This window comes from Medicago sativa, chromosome 5 (genome assembly GCF_051527215.1).
Source record: "Medicago sativa cultivar Bolivia chromosome 5, Bolivia_mono, whole genome shotgun sequence".
Classification (NCBI taxonomy): Eukaryota; Viridiplantae; Streptophyta; class Magnoliopsida; order Fabales; family Fabaceae; genus Medicago; species Medicago sativa.
Window position 1 is genome coordinate 20,562,894 of NC_140753.1, and position 26,607 is coordinate 20,589,500.

At 34.6% G+C, this 26,607-nt stretch overlaps 1 protein-coding gene and 1 long non-coding RNA gene across 2 annotated transcripts; one reads left to right on the forward strand and one right to left on the reverse strand.

Moving 5' to 3' along the window:
* Positions 1-1,409: 1,409 nt before the first annotated feature.
* LOC146920905 (uncharacterized) lies at positions 1,410-3,162 on the reverse strand. The gene is made up of 2 exons (XR_015010741.1): positions 3,064-3,162; positions 1,410-1,708 (listed from the first exon to the last, which is right to left on the reverse strand). It is a non-coding gene; the product is annotated as an uncharacterized LOC146920905 (long non-coding RNA).
* Positions 3,163-13,941: 10,779 nt separating this feature from the next.
* LOC146920906 (uncharacterized) lies at positions 13,942-26,337 on the forward strand. The gene is made up of 6 exons (XM_085711217.1): positions 13,942-14,175; positions 14,366-18,356; positions 21,760-21,863; positions 22,128-22,254; positions 22,336-22,426; positions 26,154-26,337. The coding sequence occupies exons 1-6, from the start codon at positions 13,942-13,944 to the stop codon at positions 26,335-26,337; spliced, it is 4,731 nt and encodes a 1,576-aa protein (XP_085567343.1).
* Positions 26,338-26,607: the final 270 nt, after the last annotated feature.

Here is a 26,607-nt window from a genome sequence, read left to right on the forward strand (position 1 = left end):
ACGTCATTCCCCCTAGGAGTATTCGGCAAACTCGTCACAAAATCCATGAATATACTATCCCATTTCCATTCTGGTACATCTAACGGTGTCATCAATCCAGCAGGTTTCTGATGCTCTACCTTCGACTTCTGACAAATCAGACAAGAGTACACAAATTATGCTACATCGCGTTTCAATCCAGACCACCAAAACAACTTCTTCAAGTCATGATACATCTTTGTAGCTCCCGGATGAATACTTAAGCCACTCCTATGACTCTCTTCAAGAATCATCTTCTTTATCTCATCATTGTCTGGAATACAAATCCTACCTCGAAACCTCAACACACCTTGATCATCTACCTTGAAGTCACTATCTTTAGTTTGGTTACTAGCAACCAACAAGTCCACAAACTTAACATCAGCTTTCTGCGCATCTTTAATATCTTTTAAGAAATCATTATCAATTCTCAGCATTCCTAGCTTAACACTCCGAGACGACATTTCACAAACTAATCTCAAATCTCTAAACTGTTCAAGCAATTCAAACTCCTTAAGCATCATAGCAGACATATGTAAAGTCTTCCTACTTAAGGCATCTGCAACAACGTTAGCTTTACCCGAATGATAATTCAAACTAAAGTCATAATCCTTCAACAACTCGAGCCACCTTCGCTGTCTCATATTCAATTCCTTCTGATCAAACAAATACTTCAAGCTCTTGTGATCACTAAACATCTCAAATCTCGAACCATACAAGTAATGTCTCCAAATAAGCACAAATACAACTGTAGCTAATTCAAGATCATGAGTAGGATAATTTCGTTTATGAATTCTCAACTGTCTTGATGCATAAGCAACCACCTTACCATCTTGCATAAGTACACCACCTAAGCCCAACTTGGACGCATCACAATACACCACAAAAGGTTCATCAGGTTTCGGCAAAATCAAAACTGGAGCCGTCGTCAAACGCTTTTTCAACTTCTCTCTTCGGCGGCAGACACTTCCTGATGTGCCGGTAAGATCGAACAACAATCTCTTCAAGAAAACTTCGGGAAATCCTCACACAATTTGCAAGTTATCACTCACTGCTTGATTCTCAATAGACAATTACGCCATCAACGAAACCATCAAAATTCCATCACGTGCTAACTGCTTCAGCTGCTTAGTAGACAAATACTCTGCTCCACTTTCTTCTTCGGCGGAAGAAAAGTACACCGACTTGCTAAAACAATTAATACGAACATGGTTGTACTCCAACCAGTTCATACCAGGTATTGGTTCTTTACATAACAATCAACAATAAGTACAACTTAGATACAGTACAAAACTGTAAAACGACACAACGCGACTCAACTACTTGGCCGGACGGACCGACCTGCTCTGATACCAAATGTAACACCCCGTTTTCCCAACTTGAAAATTTCATTTAAATCAGAGTATTTAATTCATAACGGAATGTCACATACTACTTAAAAATCTTAAAAACAGATAATAATGATTATCCTTCAAATTCAACAACGTAAGAATCTTAAACTGTTGCAGCGGAAAATAGTTCAACATTTAAAAGTCTTGGCACACAGGCCTTATTGGAAAATCTCATAAATTAGTTCATAAAAGAGACACGTAAGGAATAGAAGTAAAAGCAAGCCCCCATCCCGTTACGTATCAGAGCACCTAGACACCAAGTGAGGAGTCCACTCACGAACGCCTCTAATCTTTATTACCTGCACATTACCCACGGTCGAGGCAACATATACGCAGAAGGGGTGAGATTTCATAATCAATACATTAAGCATATAATCCAATAAAATGCATTTAACAAGTTAAACATTAATAAGATCTCAACAATTAACACTTAAAATATTTTTCATTTCATAACAAAATACAATCATCAAATACTGTTACTAATTTCCATCTCAAATCATGATCAACTTAACACTTGACTTGACGACACAACTCATCTTTGACCATGCAACTCTATCAACTCAACAACAACTTAACAACTTAGACCATCATGAAACTTCTTGATATGCAAATGCATGTGGTACCAATCAACAACAAAAATGAGCATAATAGGCTCTTCAACGTGTGAGCACAAAGGCTGCCGGGCCTAAGGCCCCCAACTTTAATGAGCACAAAGGCTGCCGGGCCTAAAGCCCCCAACTTTAATGAGCAAAAAGGCTGCCGGGCCTAAAGCCCTCAACTTTAATGAGTATGCAATGAACTCAACTTCCAACAGCTTAGACAACAACATGAACAACTCATACGACTCATAATCATGGACAACTTCTTAAATTCCAACAACATAGACCGACTCATGCAACTTCAAGACACTAACAGTCAATAGCAGGGAACAGCAGCAAGATACAACATTTAATAACACTTGAATGCGTTAACATCGTCTAAGGAATGAATTACATAGACATAAGTATCATAAAGCATCATTATAACATTCATGCAACAACACTACTAATCTCAGTCACCTGAACAAACTTCTGGAGCTTATGAAAGTATCCTAACAGCTCTCTTACTTACTTCTAAGGTCAACTCAAGACTTCACGTGCGAAAGGATCGCATCGGGACAATTTTGGGCAACTAACAGTCTAACTCGCAGTGGCGAGTAACTTTGCTCGCAGTGGCGAGCAAAGCGTGCATTCTAGGTTCCTAAGTCCTTACTCGCAGTGGCGAGTTATTCTGCTCGCAATGGCGAGCTTACAGGTCACTCGCAGTTGCGAGTTGAATTGCTCACAGTTGCGAGCTCTGGGTTCTAGCTCGCAGTTGCGAGTGTTCTTGCTCGCAGGTGCGAGTGATGAATGTCAGTATGACCAGAAACCTAAAAATTCCAACTTTTCACCTATCTTTATGATTCTTTCATCCAAATAGCATCTAATTATCATCTTAAGCAATATCTAAGGTCTGTACACTAATTTTGCATCAATCTAACATCTTTTCATGATTCAATCATCAAAATTGGTCTTAAACCTAATTCCCAATTCTCACCAAAACTCAACCTAATCATGTTAAATTCGTCCTATAGAATTATACCCTTAGTAATATTGAAAATTAGTCTCACCCTTACCTGGATTGAAGCTTTCACATCACATCATCAACGACAACTAGAAATTCAATTAGTTTAATCATGGTTGCTTTATAAATCCGTGAAGAGGGATATGGTTGATTTGCAAATCCATTGACAACATTCGATAAAACCAGCAATAATAGATGACGGCGATTGTAATCCCTCCATGAATCAAGAACTGCTTCTGAGACTTATAATTTGCCTACTATGCGAGACTTCTTTCTTAGGGTCATTAGGTTCCTTTTTGGCTGTGTGCGGCGCAGGAGGTATATCCATCATATTTCCAAGATATGTATTTATATATAAATTAGGATAAGTCACCCAACGTAACAATTTCACAAAATCATATACTCCTCATAATTCATTTATAAATCACTCAACTTCATGAATCATATAATTCACACATATCAATCATGTAATCACTTAAATCATAAATCATATAAGCATATATTTATAAATATATTCAAAACCTCGCTAAATTAATTAAATAATTAAGACGGGCGTTACAACTCTCCCCAACTTATAGAATTTTCATCCTCGAAAATTTACCTCAAGCAAACAACTCTGGATAAGACTCCAACATCTTACTCTCTAGCTCCCACGTCAAGCTTTCGCCAGTCGCTCCATCCCAAACGACTTTCACAAGAGGTATCTCTTTGCCTCTCAACTTCTTCACTTCACGATCCTCGATCCTCACTGGTAAAGTCTCCGCTTAAGGTTGTCTCTTACGTGCACATCGTCTCTCTGGATCACATGGTACGGGTATGGAACCTACTTCCTCAGTTGCGACACATGAAACACATCATGCAAATTTGATAAATGCGGTGGTGAACCCACTCGGTACGCCACCGTTCCAACTCTTTCCGATATCTGATACGGACCAATAAACTTCGGAGTCAACTTCTTTGACTTCAATGCACGACCAACACAGGTCATCGGAGTAACTCTCAAGAACACATGGTCTCCCTCTTGAAACTCAAGATCTTTCCTACGCTTATCATGGTAACTCTTATGTCGACTTTGCGACGCTTTCATCTTTTCTTGAATCATTTTCACCTTCTCAGTAGTCTGTTGAACAATTTTTGGTCCTAAAACCATACTTTCACCTCTCTCAAACCAACACAACGGAGTCCTGCACCTCCGACCATACAAAGCCTCGAAAGGTGCCATCCCAATACTTGAATGATAGCTGTTATTATAAGTAAATTCTATCAACGGAAGGTGACTATCCCAAGTTCCACCTTGCTCAAGTACACATACTCTCAACAAATCTTCGAGTGACTGAATCGTTCTTTCCGACTGACCATCTGTTTGGGGATGATAAGCCGAACTCAATCTCAACTTAGAGCCTAAAGCTTCTTGCAAACTCTTCCAAAATCTCGAAGTAAATCTTGGATCTCTATCTGACACAATGCTTGAAGGAACACCATGCAACTTCACAATATCTCGAATATAAATTTCCGCCAACTGAGCTATAGGAAAATTGATATTGATCGGAACGAAGTGTGCCGACTTCGTCAATCTATCAACAATCAACCAAATGACGTCATTCCCCCTAGGAGTATTCGGCAAACTCGTCACAAAATCCATGAATATACTATCCCATTTCCATTCTGGTACATCTAACGGTGTCATCAATCCAGCAGGTTTCTGATGCTCTACCTTCGACTTCTGACAAATCAGACAAGAGTACACAAATTATGCTACATCGCGTTTCAATCCAGACCACCAAAACAACTTCTTCAAGTCATGATACATCTTTGTAGCTCCCGGATGAATACTTAAGCCACTCCTATGACTCTCTTCAAGAATCATCTTCTTTATCTCATCATTGTCTGGAATACAAATCCTACCTCGAAACCTCAACACACCTTGATCATCTACCTTGAAGTCACTATCTTCAGTTTGGTTACTAGCAACCAACAAGTCCACAAACTTAACATCAGCTTTCTGCGCATCTTTAATATCTTTTAAGAAATCATTATCAATTCTCAGCATTCCTAGCTTAACACTCCGAGACGACATTTCACAAACTAATCTCAAATCTCTAAACTGTTCAAGCAATTCAAACTCCTTAAGCATCATAGCAGACATATGTAAAGTCTTCCTACTTAAGGCATCTGCAACAACGTTAGCTTTACCCGAATGATAATTCAAACTAAAGTCATAATCCTTCAACAACTCGAGCCACCTTCGCTGTCTCATATTCAATTCCTTCTGATCAAACAAATACTTCAAGCTCTTGTGATCACTAAACATCTCAAATCTCGAACCATACAAGTAATGTCTCCAAATAAGCACAAATACAACTGTAGCTAATTCAAGATCATGAGTAGGATAATTTCGTTTATGAATTCTCAACTGTCTTGATGCATAAGCAACCACCTTACCATCTTGCATAAGTACACCACCTAAGCCCAACTTGGACGCATCACAATACACCACAAAAGGTTCATCAGGTTTCGGCAAAATCAAAACTGGAGCCGTCGTCAAACGCTTTTTCAACTTCTCTCTTCGGCGGCAGACACTTCCTGATGTGCCGGTAAGATCGAACAACAATCTCTTCAAGAAAACTTCGGGAAATCCTCACACAATTTGCAAGTTATCACTCACTGCTTGATTCTCAATAGACAATTACGCCATCAACGAAACCATCAAAATTCCATCACGTGCTAACTGCTTCAGCTGCTTAGTAGACAAATACTCTGCTCCACTTTCTTCTTCGGCGGAAGAAAAGTACACCGACTTGCTAAAACAATTAATACGAACATGGTTGTACTCCAACCAGTTCATACCAGGTATTGGTTCTTTACATAACAATCAACAATAAGTACAACTTAGATACAGTACAAAACTGTAAAACGACACAACGCGACTCAACTACTTGGCCGGACGGACCGACCTGCTCTGATACCAAATGTAACACCCCGTTTTCCCAACTTGAAAATTTCATTTAAATCAGAGTATTTAATTCATAACGGAATGTCACATACTACTTAAAAATCTTAAAAACAGATAATAATGATTATCCTTCAAATTCAACAACGTAAGAATCTTAAACTGTTGCAGCGGAAAATAGTTCAACATTTAAAAGTCTTGGCACACAGGCCTTATTGGAAAATCTCATAAATTAGTTCATAAAAGAGACACGTAAGGAATAGAAGTAAAAGCAAGCCCCCATCCCGTTACGTATCAGAGCACCTAGACACCAAGTGAGGAGTCCACTCACGAACGCCTCTAATCTTTATTACCTGCACATTACCCACGGTCGAGGCAACATATACGCAGAAGGGGTGAGATTTCATAATCAATACATTAAGCATATAATCCAATAAAATGCATTTAACAAGTTAAACATTAATAAGATCTCAACAATTAACACTTAACATATTTTTCATTTCATAACAAAATACAATCATCAAATACTGTTACTAATTTCCATCTCAAATCATGATCAACTTAACACTTGACTTGACGATACAACTCATCTTTGACCATGCAACTCTATCAACTCAACAACAACTTAACAACTTAGACCATCATGAAACTTCTTGATATGCAAATGCATGTGGTACCAATCAACAACAAAAATGAGCATAATAGGCTCTTCAACGTGTGAGCACAAAGGCTGCCGGGCCTAAAGCCCCCAACTTTAATGAGCACAAAGGCTGCCGGGCCTAAAGCCCCCAACTTTAATGAGCTTTAATGAGCACAAAGGCTGCCGGGCCTAAAGCCCCCAACTTTAATGAGCACAAAGGCTGCCGGACCTAAAGCCCCCAACTTTAATGAGTATGCAATGAACTCAGCTTTCAACAGCTTAGACAACAACATGAACAACTCATACGACTCATAATCATGGACAACTTCTTAAATTCCAACAACATAGACCGACTCATGCAACTTCAAGACACTAACAGTCAATAGCAGGGAACAGCAGCAAGATACAACATTTAATAACACTTGAATGCGTTAACATTGTCTAAGGAATGAATTACATCGACATAAGTATCATAAAGCATCATTATAACATTCATGCAACAACACTACTAATCTCAGTCACCTGAACAAACTTCTGGAGCTTATGAAAGTATCCTAACAGCTCTCTTACTTACTTCTAAGGTCAACTCAAGACTTCACGTGCGAAAGGATCGCATCGGGACAATTTTGGGCAACTAACAGTCTAACTCGCAGTGGCGAGTAACTTTGCTCGCAGTGGCGAGCAAAGCGTGCATTCTAGGTTCCTAAGTCCTTACTCGCAGTGGCGAGTTATTCTGCTCGCAATGGCGAGCTTACAGGTCACTCGCAGTTGCGAGTTGAATTGCTCGCAGTTGCGAGCTCTGGGTTCTAGCTCGCAGTTGCGAGTGTTCTTGCTCGCAGGTGCGAGCGATGAATGTCAGTACGGCCAGAAACCTAAAAATTCCAACTTTTCACCTATCTTCATGATTCTTTCATCCAAATAGCATCTAATTATCATCTTAAGCAATATCTAAGGTCTGTACACTAATTTTGCATCAATCTAACATCTTTTCATGATTCAATCATCAAAATTGGTCTTAAACCTAATTCCCAATTCTCACCAAAACTCAACCTAATCATGTTAAATTCGTCCTATAGAATTATACCCTTAATAGTATTGAAAATTAGTCTCACCCTTACCTGGATTGAAGCTTTCACATCACATCATCAACGACAACTAGAAATTCAATTAGTTTAATCATGGTTGCTTTATAAACCCGTGAAGAGGGATATGGTTGATTTGCAAATCCATTGACAACATTCGATAAAACCAGCAATAATAGATGACGGCGATTGTAATCCCTCCATGAATCAAGAACGGCTTCTGAGACTTATAATTTGCCTACTATGCGAGACTTCTTTCTTAGGGTCATTAGGTTCCTTTTTGGTTGTGTGCGGCGCAGGAGGTATATCCATCATATTTCCAAGATATGTATTTATATATAAATTAGGTTATCATAGTCCACAAACATACACACTTTGATTTTTCAATAAGACTTCCGTGTCCTCCAATCATTATATATATGTATATGTTTATAAAGAAACTACTTCTAATTCTGACTATATACTTAGCAACTAATAAATATGTATAAATTATCACACCAATTTTCTAAATTCACAAAACAACCCCACTTCTAATATTTGTATTTTATTTTAATATCTTATTTTACTTAATAATAAAATAAGTCACCCAACGTAACAATTTCACAAAATCATATACTCCTCATAATTCATTTATAAATCACTCAACTTCATGAATCATATAATTCACACATATCAATCATGTAATCACTTAAATCATAAATCATATAAGCATATATTTATAAATATATTCAAAACCTCGCTAAATTAATTAAATAATTAAGACGGGCGTTACAAGTATGACTCAAATAATAAAAGGGTCGTGATAATCGGTATCCTGGATTTTTTTTCTTCTTTTGACATGAAAATAAGAGCTTCATTCAAATATTACAATAATGAGAGTACAATCTAATTGGCTATGAGTTGGAACATTTTTCATCCACATTTTGAAAGCCAAATAAATGTCACTGATACACATAGAAATTTCAGAAGGCAAAATTACAGTCATAAACCAAACTCTTAATCCTAACAGCCAAACTAAATTCTTGAACAAATGGCCAACGATCAAGATTAATGAAAATCCATAGTCTTTAGTTGTATCCATCCTCGGAGAAAAATTGTTGCAGGTGTTCGCACATATCGACTATTGGTGGTCTTTGGAATGATCAATTCAACCACATGCTGACAATTCATTTGTAAGGCTGCAAGCATATTGAATTTGGTGATAACCACAATAAGCCTCTTACTCAAAACACGGTACCAACAAAAGGAGTTGCTCTCGAGCTTTTCAGCAAACACGTGAAGCACAAACTTGAACCAACTGAAAACTAACAAGAACGCGAACAAATAAACAAAACATGAAAATCATAAAAACTCCAATACAATTATTAGATCTCAAAACCGACAGTGATAAAGTAACCAAAACACAAATTTTCCATGGTGGCTTTCTAGGAGGACGCTTGGAGATCCTGTTTGCAATTGAGGTTGATACCATGGAGACCAGATTTATAGGTGGTGGATGAGGTGGGGGTCGATTAATCAGAGAGAGAGTTGTAAAGGTGAGGGTTGGTGGTGGTTGAGGTAGAGTTATTGATGTGGTGACATTGTAGGGAGAAAGCAGAAAACGATGAACGGAGGAAAAAGATAACATGTCGTGTTCCAAAATCGTAGAAATGGATTGAAACATGATGCAGTAGATAACGGGGGAGGTGAAAAAAAAAAGGATCCTGGATATTGGTTAAGGATAATAAAAAAAAAATAATATGTTTTTTATCTATATAAATATACCAACTTTTCATTTTAGTCCCTATAAAATTTTCCTTCAACTTTTAGTTCCTATAAAATTTTCAAAAACACTATTTTTGAGTTAATTTTTGTATTTTTTAATGAAATTGTGCAGAAATGTATAGAATATTGTAAAAAAATCCCAAAAAAAAAAATAGAATTTTTTAACAAAACACAAATTAAATATGAATTTTTAACCTTCAAAAGTATACAAATTCATATTAAATTCATGTTTTGTAAAAAAATTCTAACTTTTTTTAGAATGATTCTTATGATATTATGAATTTTTCTGCAAAATTTTATTTAAAAATATGAATTCTACATATGAGTTTACTTTAAAGGAGGGACCAGAAGTGAAGGTGGAAAATTTTTGGAGACTAAAAGTTGAAGAAAAAAATTAGAGAGACTAAAACGAAAAGTTAACATATTTATAAAGATCAATAACATATTTAACCCATTAATTAATCTAAAAAAAACAAAAATTACTTATAAATGTGATCAGAATAAGAAGTATTTGATATGTTTGGACACATATTTCATTCTGAAATTTTCAATGTCTCGACATTGTATTTGAATTTTAATTAAATTTTAATACTAAACTCTTCGAAACAATATATACACATAATGGTGTAACCAAAAAAGTATATATACATAATGGGGTTGGGTGGTTGGGGTTGTCTCAATACAATTTTAAATTTTTACTTTTTTTGTCAAGTAACCTAATGGCTAGAGCTCACACAATTAAATATAAAGAAATGGAGTGTTCCTTAAAAAAAATTATCTATTAATCCTTATTTCCTTCATAGCCTGAGCCGTCAACGTTCTTGTCAACACCTTTATTCTCCTCTAATGAAATCAATGGCAATTGAAACAATATATGGATTTATAAAATCAATTTCAATGTTTCGAAACTAACAACCAGTACCCTGAATCAAGGGTTCAAACTTTTTATAAAATTTCTCCATATTCTCCTACAACTTCAAAATAAGAACAATGAAGTTAGAAAATGCAAATCTCTTCACAAATGAAAGCAAAATTAGTCTTGTAAACTATGAAGCACGGATACGGACACCGGACACGACTCGGACACCGACACGCCGACACAGCTAATAATTTGAAAAAATTACATAATTCAGTGTAATTACAAGTGTCGGTGTCGTGTCGGTGTCGGACACGACACGTGTCTGACACCGGGACACGCCTAATCCGAGGAGTGTCCGTGCTTCATAGCTTGTAAAACAAACTGAATGTGTATAGCAACCTATCAAGAGCTTAAAGCTTTCAAGAGCTTCCATAATTCACAACTCTTTTGAATATAGCAAGCTTTTGTGATCAAAATTAATCATGTTTATCATCTATTTCAAGAGCTGAAGCTTATAACATATACCTTAAGAGTCAAGATGTGTATCAACTCTACATGATTCCCTCAATTTGGTACTTGCTAATAAAATCATTTAATGTTATGGAGATCCAGCCCATACTAAATTGCAAATGTTTCAACACAAACAATTGATAAACACAAATCAAAAAATGCTACAATGGTTTTTATCTAATAATAGTCATAATATTTAAAGAACAACACATAAAAACACAGAGAAGTCTACAAAATTATACATAGAGAAAATTATTTTATACTTGAAATGCTATATCACTGCTACAATGGTTTTTTTTTTTTTTTTGAAAGATACTGCTACAATGGCTTAAATTTAAAAAAAATAAAAAATATCAACTTATGAGCCTTGGGAATGAGACCAAACTTATATTTGAAGGAAATAAGGAATTTTCAGACCCTTCAAAAATTGAAACCTCGATATCTTTAGGACTAATTGGTTTATCATTATTTGATCTATTGTCCAAATTCTGAGTGTTCAGTTGACCATTACTTGTTTTCTTCTTTTGATCAAACATTATATTAGGCTGCTCTCCTTATTCCTCAATTCACAACTATAATTTTTTCTGAATTTAGAATCACAGTAAAATTTTAAGTTTGATAAAAGGGCCGTTCCTACGAATCTGGAGGCTCGGTGCTGGAAGTGAAATGAGGCCCGTAATAAAATAAAGATGTATTTTTTTTAAAAAAAACAATGTTCTATTTAAATTTTTTAAAAGATAAATACAAGGTGCCGTATATATGCGGTACACCCAAAGGTGAAAATCACTACCATATACATGAGAAACCTCAAACCACCCTCCCAAAAAAACATCCACCTAACAACAAAAGTAAGAGGACTCAATTCTAATAGGCCTAAAACAAAACAACAAAAAAGGAAAGTGGAAACTTGCACAGAACCACCAAAAATAGAGAATAACCAAAAACTTATAAAATTAGAAATAGAACAGTGTTAGTGTTGTTTTGGAAAGGGGAAAACGTTAATCTCTATTTGAACTTGTATAACTTATAAAATTATACATGTTAATCTCCATTTGAACTTGTCAGCCTCATAAAATTCATAAAATTAAAACATAAATCAGCCAATTTAGCAATTTGAGAGATGCAGTCGGAGGAAACGTTTGAGTAGTCGGCAATCGCGTTTGAACCATGAAGGAAGAAGAAAAACGAAACACTGATGGTGAGAGGAATGGAACACTCGCGTTGGTATGTATCAGAGAAAGAGTATTTTTGTGAGGCCCATGGGGAGGCTCGGTGCTATAGCGCTGCTTGCACCCCAGGGTCCGACCCTGTTTGATAATAGACTGAAGAAAACACAACTTTTAAGTTAGGTTTTAGTAGACATAAATGACACTTCAACACACAAATTATTGAAGAAAATTATTGGATTCAGGTTCCACAATATCATGATTTGGTTTTGGAATTTACCATTGAATAATGTTCAACACAAACAAACCATTATTTATCTGAAGGCAAGAAAAGCTTCCATGAAGTACATTTGGAGGTAATTTGGGAGGCTGCTGCCGGTGGTTAGAGGAAGAACGAATGAGGTATGAGAGGAGATGAGAAAGTTTAGAGAGAAGAGAGAAGGATATAAGGAAGGAAAAATTGAGAAATGAAGTGAGGCGAGAGAGACTCTGGGGTACAAAAAATTAATTTCAGGAGGTTCATTTTGCAAAAACATAGGGATGTATGTTTATTTTTTCAAGTCAGGGGGTTCACTTGAATCCCCTCACATGTAACTCCGCCCCAACTAACAACCCTTTAAATTAATTGAATTTGTAGCCATTTCTCGGAGTACAGAAAAATCACAACCGGCTATGAACTAGAAGGTGATTGTGTAAATGAGATCGATGAAGAGGACATCATGCTTCCATTGTATTCTTTGGTTGAAGTGACAAAACAAGTGTCCATGAAAAGCTCACGTGAATGAATAGAACAAACAATTACGGGTCTTTGAATTAAACCAATTAGGTTGTGAATATTTGATGTCAAATTAAAGTTTGACATAAGTGTCAACAAATTCCAATTCTAATTCAAAAGACTAAACACTAATGATTAATTCATATTTAGAGGAATATGTAGACTCAGTCTTTAATGGATCGAGACATCAAGAAACAAATAAACAACAACAACGATAATAAGAGCCGTGCTATACTTAGCAAATTTTGTTTGGGTCATGTTAACTTGTGCCCTAAGGGTACATGTTAAGGAACTCAAAAAAAGCAATTTTGCATTGGAAAACATAATATTTTAATTTTTTAATAAGTTGAATGGACGACTTTTGATGTGTATATTTCTATAATGAGTTCCTTAACATGTACCCTTGAGGGCACAAGTTAGCATTGGCCATTTTGTTTTGCGAAAACATCACGAGGTGCAATTTTGTGAAGCATAATGTTGACTTTCCAACTATTTGCGAAAAGAGGAATGATATTTTGACATCCAATTTTAAACAACTTTTTAGGGACAACTTTTTTCCTTTATTTTTATTGGACAATAACAATAGAGAGAGAGAGAAAAAGGAAGAGAGAGAATAAAGGTATAATTAGACTATAAAAGAGAGTTGTCAAAAAAGTTGTTGAAAATTAGTTGTCAAAATATCTTTCCTCTTGCGAAAAACACGGCATACCAATGTAAAAGGTGGAAAGCAAAATGTTGTCGTGGGATGAATTGCGACATTTAGCATCTACTTACTATATATTAAATATTAATCCTTATGTTTTTACAATTTTGCCCCTAAGAGGGGCATTTTTGTAATTTTCTATTTGGTGGAATTTGGTTGTTGCCACCTCACATGTTTTAGGGTGCATTTCCCATTTTGCCCTTAAACTTTTTTTAAATTATTTTATAATCTTTTAACTACTTTTCGACAACTTATTTCATGAGCACCTCTTTTTAACTCACGTTGGGAACCTTTTCTTTTATTATTTAATATTATATTTCAATATGTTTTTTTTCTTCCATTTAACTTAATTTTTTTGAACCGTTCCATTTAATTTTTTAAGGAGGTTCCATTTTATTTTATTATTTTTTTCAAAGGAATTTTATTTTATATATTTAATATTGTTAAGAAGAACGTGGCATTGATCCCAACAACTTGCAGTATGACTACGAGCACAAGGGACCTTGCGATTGGGAATGTAGCGAAAGACAAAAATGTGGTGGAAAAAGTTCAAAAAGGCCTTGTAAGGAGATCAAGTGATGTCAGCGATGGAATGGAGTTAGTGAAAAACTCAATCTCTTTTAACAAATCAGCACTAGACACATCAGCATGTGGTGGGGCCCATAAACCTTCTACCTCAAATCTCAACATCAAACCACCTGATGGAATTCATGAGGTAAGCACGAAAGTAATTTTTGGTGGGTCCCATGATGATATGGAGGAAATGGTGGATGCGACACCACATATGCTCTAGAATTTGGTTTGGTTACTTTCTTTATATTTATTGTTTAATGATGATACAATATAAAGATTTTACTATCTTAGCTTGGAATGTTTTTGGGTTTGCTAGCAAAAATAGCAAACAGCATATGAAGGAAATTTTAAGAAGATATAGCCCGGATATTATCTTTGTTTTAGAGACCAGAACTCCTTTCTCAACTGCAAAGAAATATTGGGACCGTATGGGGTATGATAATGTGGCAATAGAAGAAGCAAGAGGTTTCTCTGGAGGAATTTGGGCACTGCATAGGAAGGGGTCCATGTTCAAAGTGACTCTTTTTGAATCTATGCCACAATGTATAACTTTGTCTATTGCTGTAGGTTCATCTCAGTGGACATGTTCGGGGATATATGCTAGTCCCACTTATCTTACCAGGTGTCATCTATGGGATTATCTCATCCAAACTCGTTCATTGATACATGGGCCTTGGTGTTTACTAGGTGATTTTAATGAAATCATGTTACCGTCAGAGCAAAAAGGTGGCTTGTTCTCACCAGCAAAAGCACAAAAATTTGTCCATACAATGAATCTTTGTGACATGTTGGATTTGGATTTTTTTGGAACGAAGTTTACTTGGCAAAAGCGGTGTCAGGGTAATAGGTTGATTTCTAAGCGTCTCGACAGGGCCGTAGCTGACTGTAATTGGAGGATGGCCTTTCCGGAGGCAACTGTGGAGCATCTAGTTAAGCGAAACTCTGATCACAACCCTTTACTTCTTAGATGCTCCCAAACAGGGTCTAGTACCTCTTGTCGACCCTTCAGATTCTTAGCTGCATGGTGTACTCATCAGGATTATGCTTTAGTGGTGCAAGAGGCTTGGCATAGAGAAGGTAATGATGTGGTAAAATCTCTTTATAATGTTTCTTCAGCTTCTACAACTTTTAATACAGAGGTGTTTGGTAATATTTTCAAGAAAAAAAGGACATTAGAAGCTCGCCTTAGAGGTATTCAAAGGGCATTAGAAGATGTCGATTCTGCACGTTTGACGATTCTTCAAAAAAAATTGCTTGATGAATATGATTCTATTCTTTTTCAAGAGGAAGCGTTGTGGTATCAGAAGTCTCGGGAGAATTGGATTAAATTAGGTAGTAGGAATACATCTTTCTTCCATACTCAAACTGTGATTAGACGTAAGCGCAACAAAATTCATGGCTTACATCTTATGGATGGACAATGGTGTACAAATGATGAGATCTTGCGGGATGAGGCAATAAAATTCTTTAAGGATCTCTTTTGTTCAACGTCTAGAGTAAGCCCGAGAGACTTATCTATAGAGAGAAGTAGCTCGCTAGATGAAGTAGCTATTGCAGCCTTAACGAGAGAGGTTTCTAAAGAAGATGTGTATAGAGCTCTCATGGGAATGAAATCTTACAAAGCACCGGGACCAGATGGTTTTCAACCTATCTTCTTCAAGATGTTTTGGAATGATGTAGGCGATGACTTATGGAATTTTGTGAGGAATGCTTTCGCTAGTGGGACTTTTGATGCAAAGGTAACAGAAACTTTGATGGTTTTAATCCCTAAAGTTGACCACCCCTCCAACTTTAAGGAATTTAGACCAATCACGCTTTGTAATGTCATTCACAAGATCATATCTAAGGTTTTAGTGGATAGATTAAGACCTTTTTTGAATTCAATAGTGAGCCCTCTTCAAAGCAGTTTTATCCCAGGGAGATGTACTAGAGATAATGTTGTGGTTTTGCAAGAGGTGATGCATCATCTTAGGAGGAAGAAGAGTAAAAAGGGTGATATGATTTTGAAGTTGGACTTAGAGAAAGCTTATGATAGAGTCGACTGGGGATTCCTTGAAGATACTCTGCATATGTTTGGATTCCCTCAGACTACAATCTCTCTCATCATGCATGGTATCACAACTTCATCTATTTCCTTGCTTTGGAATGGTAGCAAGTTGGATAGTTTTAGGCCCAAACGAGGACTTCGTCAGGGGGACCCTTTATCTCCTTATTTGTTTGTGCTTTGCATGGAGAGACTTAGTGATATGATTACTACAGCGGTTACAAACAACAATTGGAAGCCTATTAAGGTGACTAATTCAGGTCCTGCTATATCACATCTCTTCTTTGCAGATGACGTACTTTTGTTTTCAAAGGCAAAGGTATCTCAAGCAAGGGTAATAAATCAAGTCTTGGAAAATTTTTGTAATATTTCCGGCATGAAGGTGAGCATGGAGAAGTCTGTTATTTTTGCTTCCAAGGGTGTGTCAATGGCAAAGAGGGAGAAGGTTAAACAAGTGCTTAACATAAGATTTACGAATCATATTGATAAGTATTTGGGGTTCAGAATTTTCCAAGGGCGAGTCACTAAAGAAGATTTCAATGATATCCTTGAAAGAGTGAACTCTAAACTTGCTTCTTGGAAAGGTAAGCTTTTGAACAAACCGGGAAGAATGACTTTGGGGAATGCAGTGTTAACGGCTCTACCGACTTATGGGATGCAATTGCATTGGTTTCCGCAAAATATTTGTGACCACTTTGATAAGATGATTCGTAACTTTATTTGGAAAGGAAGTAATGATAAAGGGCTACACTTGGTGGGGTGGAAAAAAATCACAAGAACTAAAAGGAATGGTGGTCTTGGTGTGCGTGTAGCGAGACTTCAGAATACTGCTCTTCTAGGAAAACTAATTTGGGAGTTGGTTTCTTCTGAGAACAAGTTGTGGGTCTCTCTCCTCAAGTCAATTTATTTCCCCAATGGATCCTTCTTAGCTGCGCGCAAGGTGAATGGTTCTCATGTCTGGAAGTCTATTCAAAAGGCGTATGATCAGCTCCAAGACGGCTTTCGATTTAAATGTGGAAATGGTGCTTCAAGTTTATGGTTTGATAGTTGGGTGACTAAGGAACCTCTTTGTCGTCAAGTGCCGTTTGTGGATATTCATGATCGGGATTTGAAGATTCAGGATTTGTTCATAGGTGGTCAGTGGCAGCTTCAACAGCTTTATACTGTCCTTCCAGAGGAAATTGTAGATCTGATTAGTACCATGCAACCGAGAATGGTAGAAGATGTAGTAGATAGTTGGCGATGGGATCATTGTGTTACAGGAATATATTCAACAAAATCAGCTTATCACACTCTTTTGAACCGCTTCCATGATGTTGACAACAACCACAACTTTAATTGGATTTGGAAACTCAAGGTATCTTCCAATATTCAATTTTTTATGTGGCAAATTTGCCTTAGTTCTCTACCAACAAAGTCAATTCTTGTATCTCGTCATATAGCTCCGTCAGCGACTTGTCCTATTTGTGATACATCAGAAGAGACTATGATCCATTGTCTTCTGACTTGTACAATAGCTAAAGAGGTTTGGAACAAGTGCTTCAATACTTCTCTTATTCCACCCGCGGATGACAGCTCCTTAAGTTCTTGGGTGGAGAATTGTTTTAAAATTCATGGAATTTTCCCTCTTTTAATCATGTGGAAGTGTTGGTGTGCTAGAAATAAGTTCATTTTTGAAGGCATAAAGACACCCTCCTTTATAATTGTAGCAGAGTGTAATGCTCTTTACATGCACACTGTCAAGGCTTTTGGGATTGGGGGCACAGGTGCTCGTGGAAGTGGGGTTGCGCGTGAGGTTTGTTGGAAGAGACCAGACACCGGATGGATTGCTTTGAATGTTGATGGGAGCGCTCTCACTAACCCAGGTGCAGCGGGGTTTGGAGGCATCATCCGAAATCATGAAGGTCGATTCATGCTTGGGTTTAGTGGATCGGTTGGTTGGTCTAATATCTTGTATGCTGAGTTGATGGGTTTGCTTAAAGGTATGTTGTTGTGTTGGGAAGAGGGGTACCGAAAAGTTCAATGTTTTACCGATTCCTTGGAAACTATTAGACTACTTAATGAGGCAAACACATTATATCATCTTTATGGTAATGAGGTTGCTTTGTTGCGTAAGCTGCTGCAACGTAATTGGCAGGTGCATATATCTCACATCTACCGCGAAGGTAACTCTTGTGCGGACTGGTTTGCGAAGATGGGTGCTAGAAACAATGTCGACTTCACAGTTTGTAGAAACCCCCCTACAGATTTAGGGCCCCTTTTAATTGCTGATGCTAATGGTACTCGGTTTGTGAGACCTTAGTTTTTCTTTCCTTTTCCCTTTGTAACCAAAAAAAAAAAATATTGTTAAATCATCACAACCTCACAAATATTTTTATTCAGGCTGTCATTTAATGATACCAAATATTTTTATTTCCTTTCTTCAACCTCACGAATATACACACACACACACATTAACGTTTAGAGTAATATTTTATGTTCGTCTATCTGTTTTTTTGTTACGCTAATGCATATAATTTTTTTTAGTGTTGCTTGGTTGAGTGCTACCTCATCGATTTTTTAAACTATTTTCCAATTTTTATATTTTTATAAATTTTTTACTATTTTCCAATTTTTTTATTTTTAACTATTTTCCAATATTTTCTCCCAAATTCAGTTGCTTCTACACTGCCGTTGTGGGAGATTAAGATACCGTTTGACCCGATTTTTTTTCCAACTTCTCTACATTTTTAAGGAGAAGTTAGGTCAAACACAGTATCAATTAAGTACTTACTAAAAAAAGTAATTTTTTTGAATGTATAAAATTGAATGGAATGAGCTTTGGCAAAAAAAAAATTGAATGTTACTTTAAAAAGCTACTTTTCGACAACTTATTTCATGAGCACCTCTTTTTAACTCACGTTGGGAACCTTTTCTTTTATTATTTAATATTATATTTCAATATGTTTTTTTTTCTTCCATTTAACTTAATTTTTTTGAACCGTTCCATTTAATTTTTTAAGGAGGTTCCATTTTATTTTATTATTTTTTTAAAGGAATTTTATTATCTTTTATATATTTAATTTCAATATTGTTTAATCATCACAACCTCACAAATATTTTTATTCAGGCTGTCATTTAATGATACCAAATATTTTTATTTCCTTTCTTCAACCTCACGAATATATACACACACACATTAATGTTTAGAGTAATATTTTATGTTCGTCTATCTGTTTTTTTGTTACGCTAATGCATATAATTTTTTTTAGTGTTGCTTGGTTGAGTGCTACCTCATCGATTTTTTTAAACTATTTTTCAATTTTCATATTTTTATAAATTTTTTACTATTTTCCAATTTTTTTATTTTTAACTATTTTCCAATATTTTCTCCCAAATTCAGTTGCTTCTACACTGCCGTTGTGGGAGATTAAGATACCGTTTGACCCGATTTTTTTTTTCAACTTCTCTATATTTTTAAGGAGAAGTTAGGCCAAATACAATATCAATTAAGTACTTACTAAAAAAGATACTTTTTTTAATGCATAAAATTGAATGGAATGAGCATTGGCCAAAAGTTGTTGAATGCTACATTGCTACTTCAAAAAACTACTTCTCGACAATTTATTTCACAAGCATCTCTCTTCAATTCACGTTGGAACATTTTCTTTTATTTTTTAATATTATATTTCAATATGTTTTTTTCTTCCATTTATTTGTTTTTTGAACCGTTCCATTTAATTTTGTTTAAGGAGGTTCCATTTAATTTTATTACCTTTTTTTCAAAGGAATTTTATTATCTTTTTATCACTTATATATTTAATTTAAATATCGTTTAATCATCACAACCTCACAAATATTTTTATTCACGCTGTCATTTAATGATACCAAATATTTTTATTTTCTTTCTTTAACCTCGCAAATATACACACACACATTAGCGTTTAGTATAATACTTTATGCGTGTCTGTTTTTTTGTTACGCTAATGCGTATAATTTTTTGTCGTTGCATTATACGTATGATTAATTTTATAAAATTTTGATTTTAATTAAAAGTAAAATTGTAAATGTCTTTTCTTCAAAAATGGTATAGATGCCTACAAAAATTATACTTATATATATATATATATATATATATATATATTGTACCTTTATATTGTAACAAATTATGCATATCTTTTTCTTATTCAAAAAAACTAAACATATAAGTTTCCATGACACCAACAATGTATCAAATAATATCATATAATATAAATTCTTATCTTTTTGAAAGACACCAAAAATATGGTATTCTTATAACGAAATTTATTATAGAGTATAATTGAAATAGAAAAAACCAACTATTTTGATATTATTTATGTTATTATTTCAGGCTCCTTAAATTGTTTCTTCTATTCAAATATTTAACAAGTCATTTATATGATGATACAAATTTGTATTCATGTTACACAAAATAAACGTTATTGAGTAAATATAGTATTTGTAAAAAAAATATATTTTATTTTAAACATTTTTTTTATTTATTATGTTAATTCATAATAAATTCAAAGTTTTGTCCTCATGAGTTTAGCTCAGTTGATAGGAACAATGTATAAATATATGCCAAGTCCGGGATTCGAACCGTGGACAACATAAAAAAAAAATAAAAATTCAAAGTTTGTACAATATTTTGCCAAACAACATTTAACTTAAAAATAACTTTAAAACTAAAAAAACAAAGAAAGCAAACAACTTTAACTTCTTTCTTAAAGGCTTTATTTTAACTTTGTTTTGAAGTAACTTTTAGACCGTAAAAAACCTTGGCCAAACGGTATCTAAGTTCAGACCGGAACACTGTTCACTTTCTTCTTCATAAGAGGTCATTTTCTTCCTTTTTCATGGTTCTGAGATCATGCATGACTTGAGTTGACTGATTTTTGTGGCTTGAGGTGTTCATTTTTCGACACTGTTTTTGTTTTTGCTTCATCATACGTAGTTTTCTTCCTTTTTTCACGATTCTGCATTTTAAGGGTTTTTTTTTTGTTTTTTTTCCAGTTGTTAATGGATTATGTACCAGAAATTGTTATGTTACATGGCGGTGGAAAAATCTTCCTTTGTTGTGAAGTATAGTAGAGGTCATTATGATTGAATTTTAGCTCATGGTAAGGTTTTGACACAATTTTTATTTGAGAAATGATATTTGAACAACCATTTTGTGACAACCTTTGTGCAACTTTATCTCTCATACTCACGTGATGTTTTTATCCTCTTTCTTCGTTTTTCTCTCTCAATTGTTTTTGACCAATAAGAAGATAGAAAAACAAAGTCACTAAAGTTGTCATGAAATGGATGTACAAATATCATTGCTCTTTTTATTTTAGCTTCTGGTACTATAGTTGAAAACAAATTGATGCATTTGAGTTATTTTAGTTTTTATGAGTAATCCTAAAGGTGTAACAATTTTCATATTTGGTTTATTCTTTCCTATATCATTGAGTCGTACGAAAGTTGATTGGTGTAAATTTGTTTTGGTCATATCATTGAAGTCCAGAAAGTTGATGATACGGAAATTTGTCCATTTAAGATCAGGTTGATTTGATGATACAATAATTGATCACATATAAATATGTTAGCTTCTTTCGATATCAGGATGAACAAAGGGAATACAATTAAATGATGTATTATTGTATTTCTATATAGAACTTTGAATGTCAAGGGATTAAGACTACATTAAGGATCTCAAAAATGATTTGGACATCTGGAAAATAGGATTTGGAGTGCTGGATTCTTGGATTGTGACTGATAGTAATGAGAATCAACATATGAAGCTCATTTTTTGTTATGCAAAGGTTAGATGAGTTAGTTAAGATTTGTTGTAATTTCCTCTATGATTTATCAATGCTACTTATTAGTGTACATTTTGATTTATTTATATTTTTTGGTTTCTTTCTCGGATTTAGGGTGATCAAGTTCATGTAATAACTCGATATAGAGAATTGGTGCATTGTAAGGCTTTGATCTAGGAAAACAAGACTTATACTTTGTATAATTGTCATGTGTTTGATAATGACATTGCATTTAATCCCCTTAAGGTTGTTTTTGGTTATGGTACAAAGGTGCAGAAGTATGACAAGTTAACTACTGTTCTTACTAATGAATTTCGCTTTAAGTCATTTAAGGAAATTCAAGATGGAAAATTCAAAATTGACGTTTTATATGGTATAGTTATGTGCTTTAATTTATTTCTGTGTTTTCGCCGATTATAATGTTCTTATATATGTAAAAAAAAAAAAAATTAAGAAATCATCGGGCTTCTTCATGACATTATCAAGACAACGCCAATTGGGACTGGAAAGAAACCGTGTACGAACATTATGTTGAAAGAAAAAAGGTATTATTTTCTAATTTATCAACATCAGATGATAGGATTTTGTATAAGTTTGATAATGTCCTGAAAGATGTGTTTCCTTATGCAGTGGAAATATAATTGATGTAACACTATGGGAAAAATACGTCGTAGCTTTATCATTTACCATCTATTTACCTTGAGTTCTTTGCTTCCATTTTGTAGTCAATGACAACCCAAATAGATGTAACAATTGGTCAGGATCGAGGCTGCTCATCAACCTACATCATCCGGTTGTTGAGAAGTTTAAGACTTAGTAAGTTCGCATTATAATTTCACAATACAGTGTTAGAGTAACTTATTATTTCACAATCTGTTTGATTGCTTTTTGACCATGTTTCTTGAATTGTTGTCGTGACCTTAACACTTCTCAAGCTCAGAGTCAAAACTTCAGTCAGAACTTAAGTCAGAGTTCGGCTTCTTCTCAACGTACTTCGTACAACGATTTTTTCAATCTATCTCAAGTTAGTCCAATTGCTGAATTTATAAACTTAGTCAAGGTCTGCTTTATTTATGCACAGACATGTTTTGAGTTTTTTTACGCACAAATTAAATATACATATTGTATTATTATTTATTTCATGTGCATAATTTGCGTTAGGATACATACCGCATCACTATTTGAAAAACAACTAAATTCTATCATAACCAGTTTGGATGATATTATGAGAGTTGCACAAAATGTTCGAAGACTTTATGCACATACATGTTTTGAGTTTTTTTACGCACAAATTAAATATACATATTGTATTATTATTTATTTCATGTGCATAATTTGTGTTAGGATACATACCGCATCACTATTTGAAAAACAACTAAATTCAATCATAACCAGTTTGGATGATATTATGAGAGTTGCACAAAATGTTCGAAGACATCAATGTCAAATGGTGCTAGCTATAGATGCACATGCAGGAGTGATGCTTAATCTCCATTTGTTTCAACAATGTTAATTGGTCAACGGGATACATATAATGCACATGCATGCATTTATCTAGACTTTATAGGAAGATAAATTAGAAGTCATGGTACATTTTCTTTAGTTTAAAATCAGTTATGCTACCTTCATGTTATAAATTATATGTAACTATATTCGCATACATCTTATCCATGTTAATATGCATTAGACTAATATTGCAGTTATTTCCCTGTTTAGCATTTCCCAAACGAGGTGTAAAGAACAATTCTGAAAGAAAATCGCAAAACAATCACTCTCTCATTGATGACCAGACACAGAGAAAGTATACATATCGCCTCTATGCAATTAGAATCAATTGGTTATAGGTATTTAATATGCTTGCTTTTTTTGTTTGCTTGATCACTATAGCCAAATATGATTTAATTTTTGATGATGCCGTTTATTTGTTTATAGTGTTTCTTCAATAATTTTCGTGAATTTTGCAGTTTTCAAACTCAGAGTCATAGCTTCAAGCCTGATAAAAAAAAATTAGAGAGAAACTCAACGAAGTCCAATATTTTTTTTAGGCCTAAATTGTAACAAAAATAAGTTTAAACAAATTTTTAATTCTTTAATAAATTTATTTCTATATACCCTTTACCCTTTTTAATTATTTTATCAATCATCACAATTTCACAAATATTAATCTCTATTCAAGACTTGGTAAAACTTTCATAAATATTTTGATAAAGATTCATAATGTTTGTGAAATATTCATTAATTTGCTCATTTTTCCTTTGAAACAATTTTTTTTTACAAGATACGTTATTAAACCCGTGCGAAGCACGGGTTTGTAACTAGTTTCCCTAATAATAACAAGTAATGCACAAACTATTCTTAAGAGATAATCTATGATACTCTAGGAATTATAAACTGATCTTAGGAGATAAATTAAGATACTCTAATATAATATCAAATATATTATAAAATATTTTCTTAGACTCTAACATTCCTTGTCAATCTAAAGTTTACTGAGCTTTAAACTTGTTGTAAATATGCCTTTGAAATGAAAAATTGGTGGAAAAAATTTAGACAAATGTGATTGATAGTCTCACTAGTCATTACATTATGTCATTCAAATTAGGCGGACAAAATGGAAGTGAAATTTGATTTTTTTTTTGACAAAGGAAGGGAAATTTGATTAGAAAATTATTCTTTCCTAATATATAAAGGAAGGATAAAGGATATTTGATTATCTTTTAAAAAATGATATCTGATTAAAAAGATGAAAACAAAAAAATAAGTTTATATACAAGGTCTTTTACATGTATATGTTTTAGCACCATGATTTGTCTTGGCCTACGTTTTAAACACAACACATTTTGGTGAGCCTCCAAAGTGGAAACCTCCTATATTTTGGTCAGATTTCCTAAACACAACACATTTTCTCTTCCTAATTCTAATACGCAAAAAAAAAACCAAAAAAAAATAAATAAGAATTTGAGGTTGGAAGGTGTTTGTATTTAGGGTAGGCCATCAAACATCTTTCTCTATAACTTTTCCTTTTTCCATTTTTATCAAGTAATACATGTTGGCATCAAACACTTTAAAACAGCGTGCCACACTCTCTTCTTTCAGCATCAATATTTTTTTCCTAACAAGACTATAGTCTTTACCAACAATACAAGTTATCAAAAATTACAATTTCTTTCTTCCTCTTTCATGCTTGGTCTCACTCCACATTTCTTCAACAAACAAACTAAAACTCATAACTAAGTTGTACCTTATATGGTTACGATGATGTATCATTAGATGAATTATAGTCTATAAATTAAGAACAAAAGATATCAAAGGGGGAGGCTAAAGAGAGGAAAAGTAGCAAACAATACATTATTGCTCTCCATATTACCATTCCACTCATTCTACCATATATTCATCATCACATATCAAACTATCTTCATCATTTTCATTTATCAAAAAAACTTTTTTGGTGAACAAAACTCACAACCTAAAACCTCTAAAAAAAGACTCAACCTACAAAAATAACAATAGAGGACAAAAAACAACTATCATCAACATCATAAGAAATGAAGAAGAGGAAAATGAAAGAAGGTATGAAGATGGGTTGGACTTTCTCTCCATTGCCACCTTAAGATCGTGGTCATGTACTCTCTCTCTCCCTCCCTCGAGCTCGCATTCTCTTCATTTCCCCATTTTTATTTGCTTAGTTGTTTTTCAGTTTCACACTCTCTTTTTGTTTTGCACCGTATAGAACAAGACCTCGTGTCTTCTTTTTCTTTTAATTTTATTATTATTAAGGCCTTTGTTCAGCACAAAAAAAATTATGCTTTTAGATACTCTTACCTCAAAAAAAAAATATTATGCCATTAGTAACCAAAAAAAAAAAAATACTCTTACCTCACGCACCCCAAACTCAACCACTGTTTTTGCAATGTACCAATCTCTTTGATACCGATCGTTAAAAATATAGTTGAAAACGGGGGTTGAATAATTAAATCATCACTAATAAAGTTGAAGCATCTTTCACAAACTCATTTTAATAAAAATGCTTTATCATTGTCATTTTAATCCCATGTGATCAAATGACTATATTCTTGACGCAATATAGTTATCAGTAGGAAAAAAATTGTTGTGCATTTAATTTATTAGTGGTTATTTATTTATTCAGCACCGTTTTCTGTTATTTTAAATATTAAATTACTTAACAAGTTCAATAACAAAGAAACTAGCACCTTAAAAGAAATGGTGGTTGAATTGGGGTGGATGAGGTTAGTTTGTATTGTAACTTAAAAGAAATGGTGGTGGAATTGGGGTGGATGAGGTTGGGAATAACAATCTCCAGATTACTCCCGAGAGGGGACATGGAGCTGAAACTGCGGTGGGCAGAAAAGGCTGGAATGGGGTTGAAAGAGCGGTAAGCAGAAAAGGCTATGATGGGTGGGCCGACAAGGCGAAGGAGAGGGGGCTTGGGGGATGAGACGATCGGGTGAAGGATAGAGGGTGTGGGATTGGGGGAAGAGGCGAACCTGCGAAGGAGAGGGGGCATGGACTTGGGGAAAGAGGCGAGCGGACGAAGAAGAGGTAGCATGGACTTGAAAGAGCTGCATGCGGAAAAGGCGATGGGGCAAAGGAGAGAAAAAGCGATGGAGTTAAGAAGAGACTTCGAGAGCAGATCGGCGGAGAAGAGTTGATCAGAAGCCATTGAAAAGGTAGGGATTGCAGCAACCAAGAGTGAGTGACTAGTGGT

Bases quoted from the DNA above. Each gene is read 5' to 3' on its own strand.
- LOC146920906 (XM_085711217.1), top strand. From the start codon at position 13,942: ATGACTACGAGCACAAGGGACCTTGCGATTGGGAATGTAGCGAAAGAC. The intron at 18,357-21,759 runs GTACTCGGTTTG...CAAGGGATTAAG, and splicing joins TTTAATTGCTGATGCTAATG to ACTACATTAAGGATCTCAAA. The intron at 22,255-22,335 runs GTATAGTTATGT...AAAAAAATTAAG, and splicing joins CAAAATTGACGTTTTATATG to AAATCATCGGGCTTCTTCAT.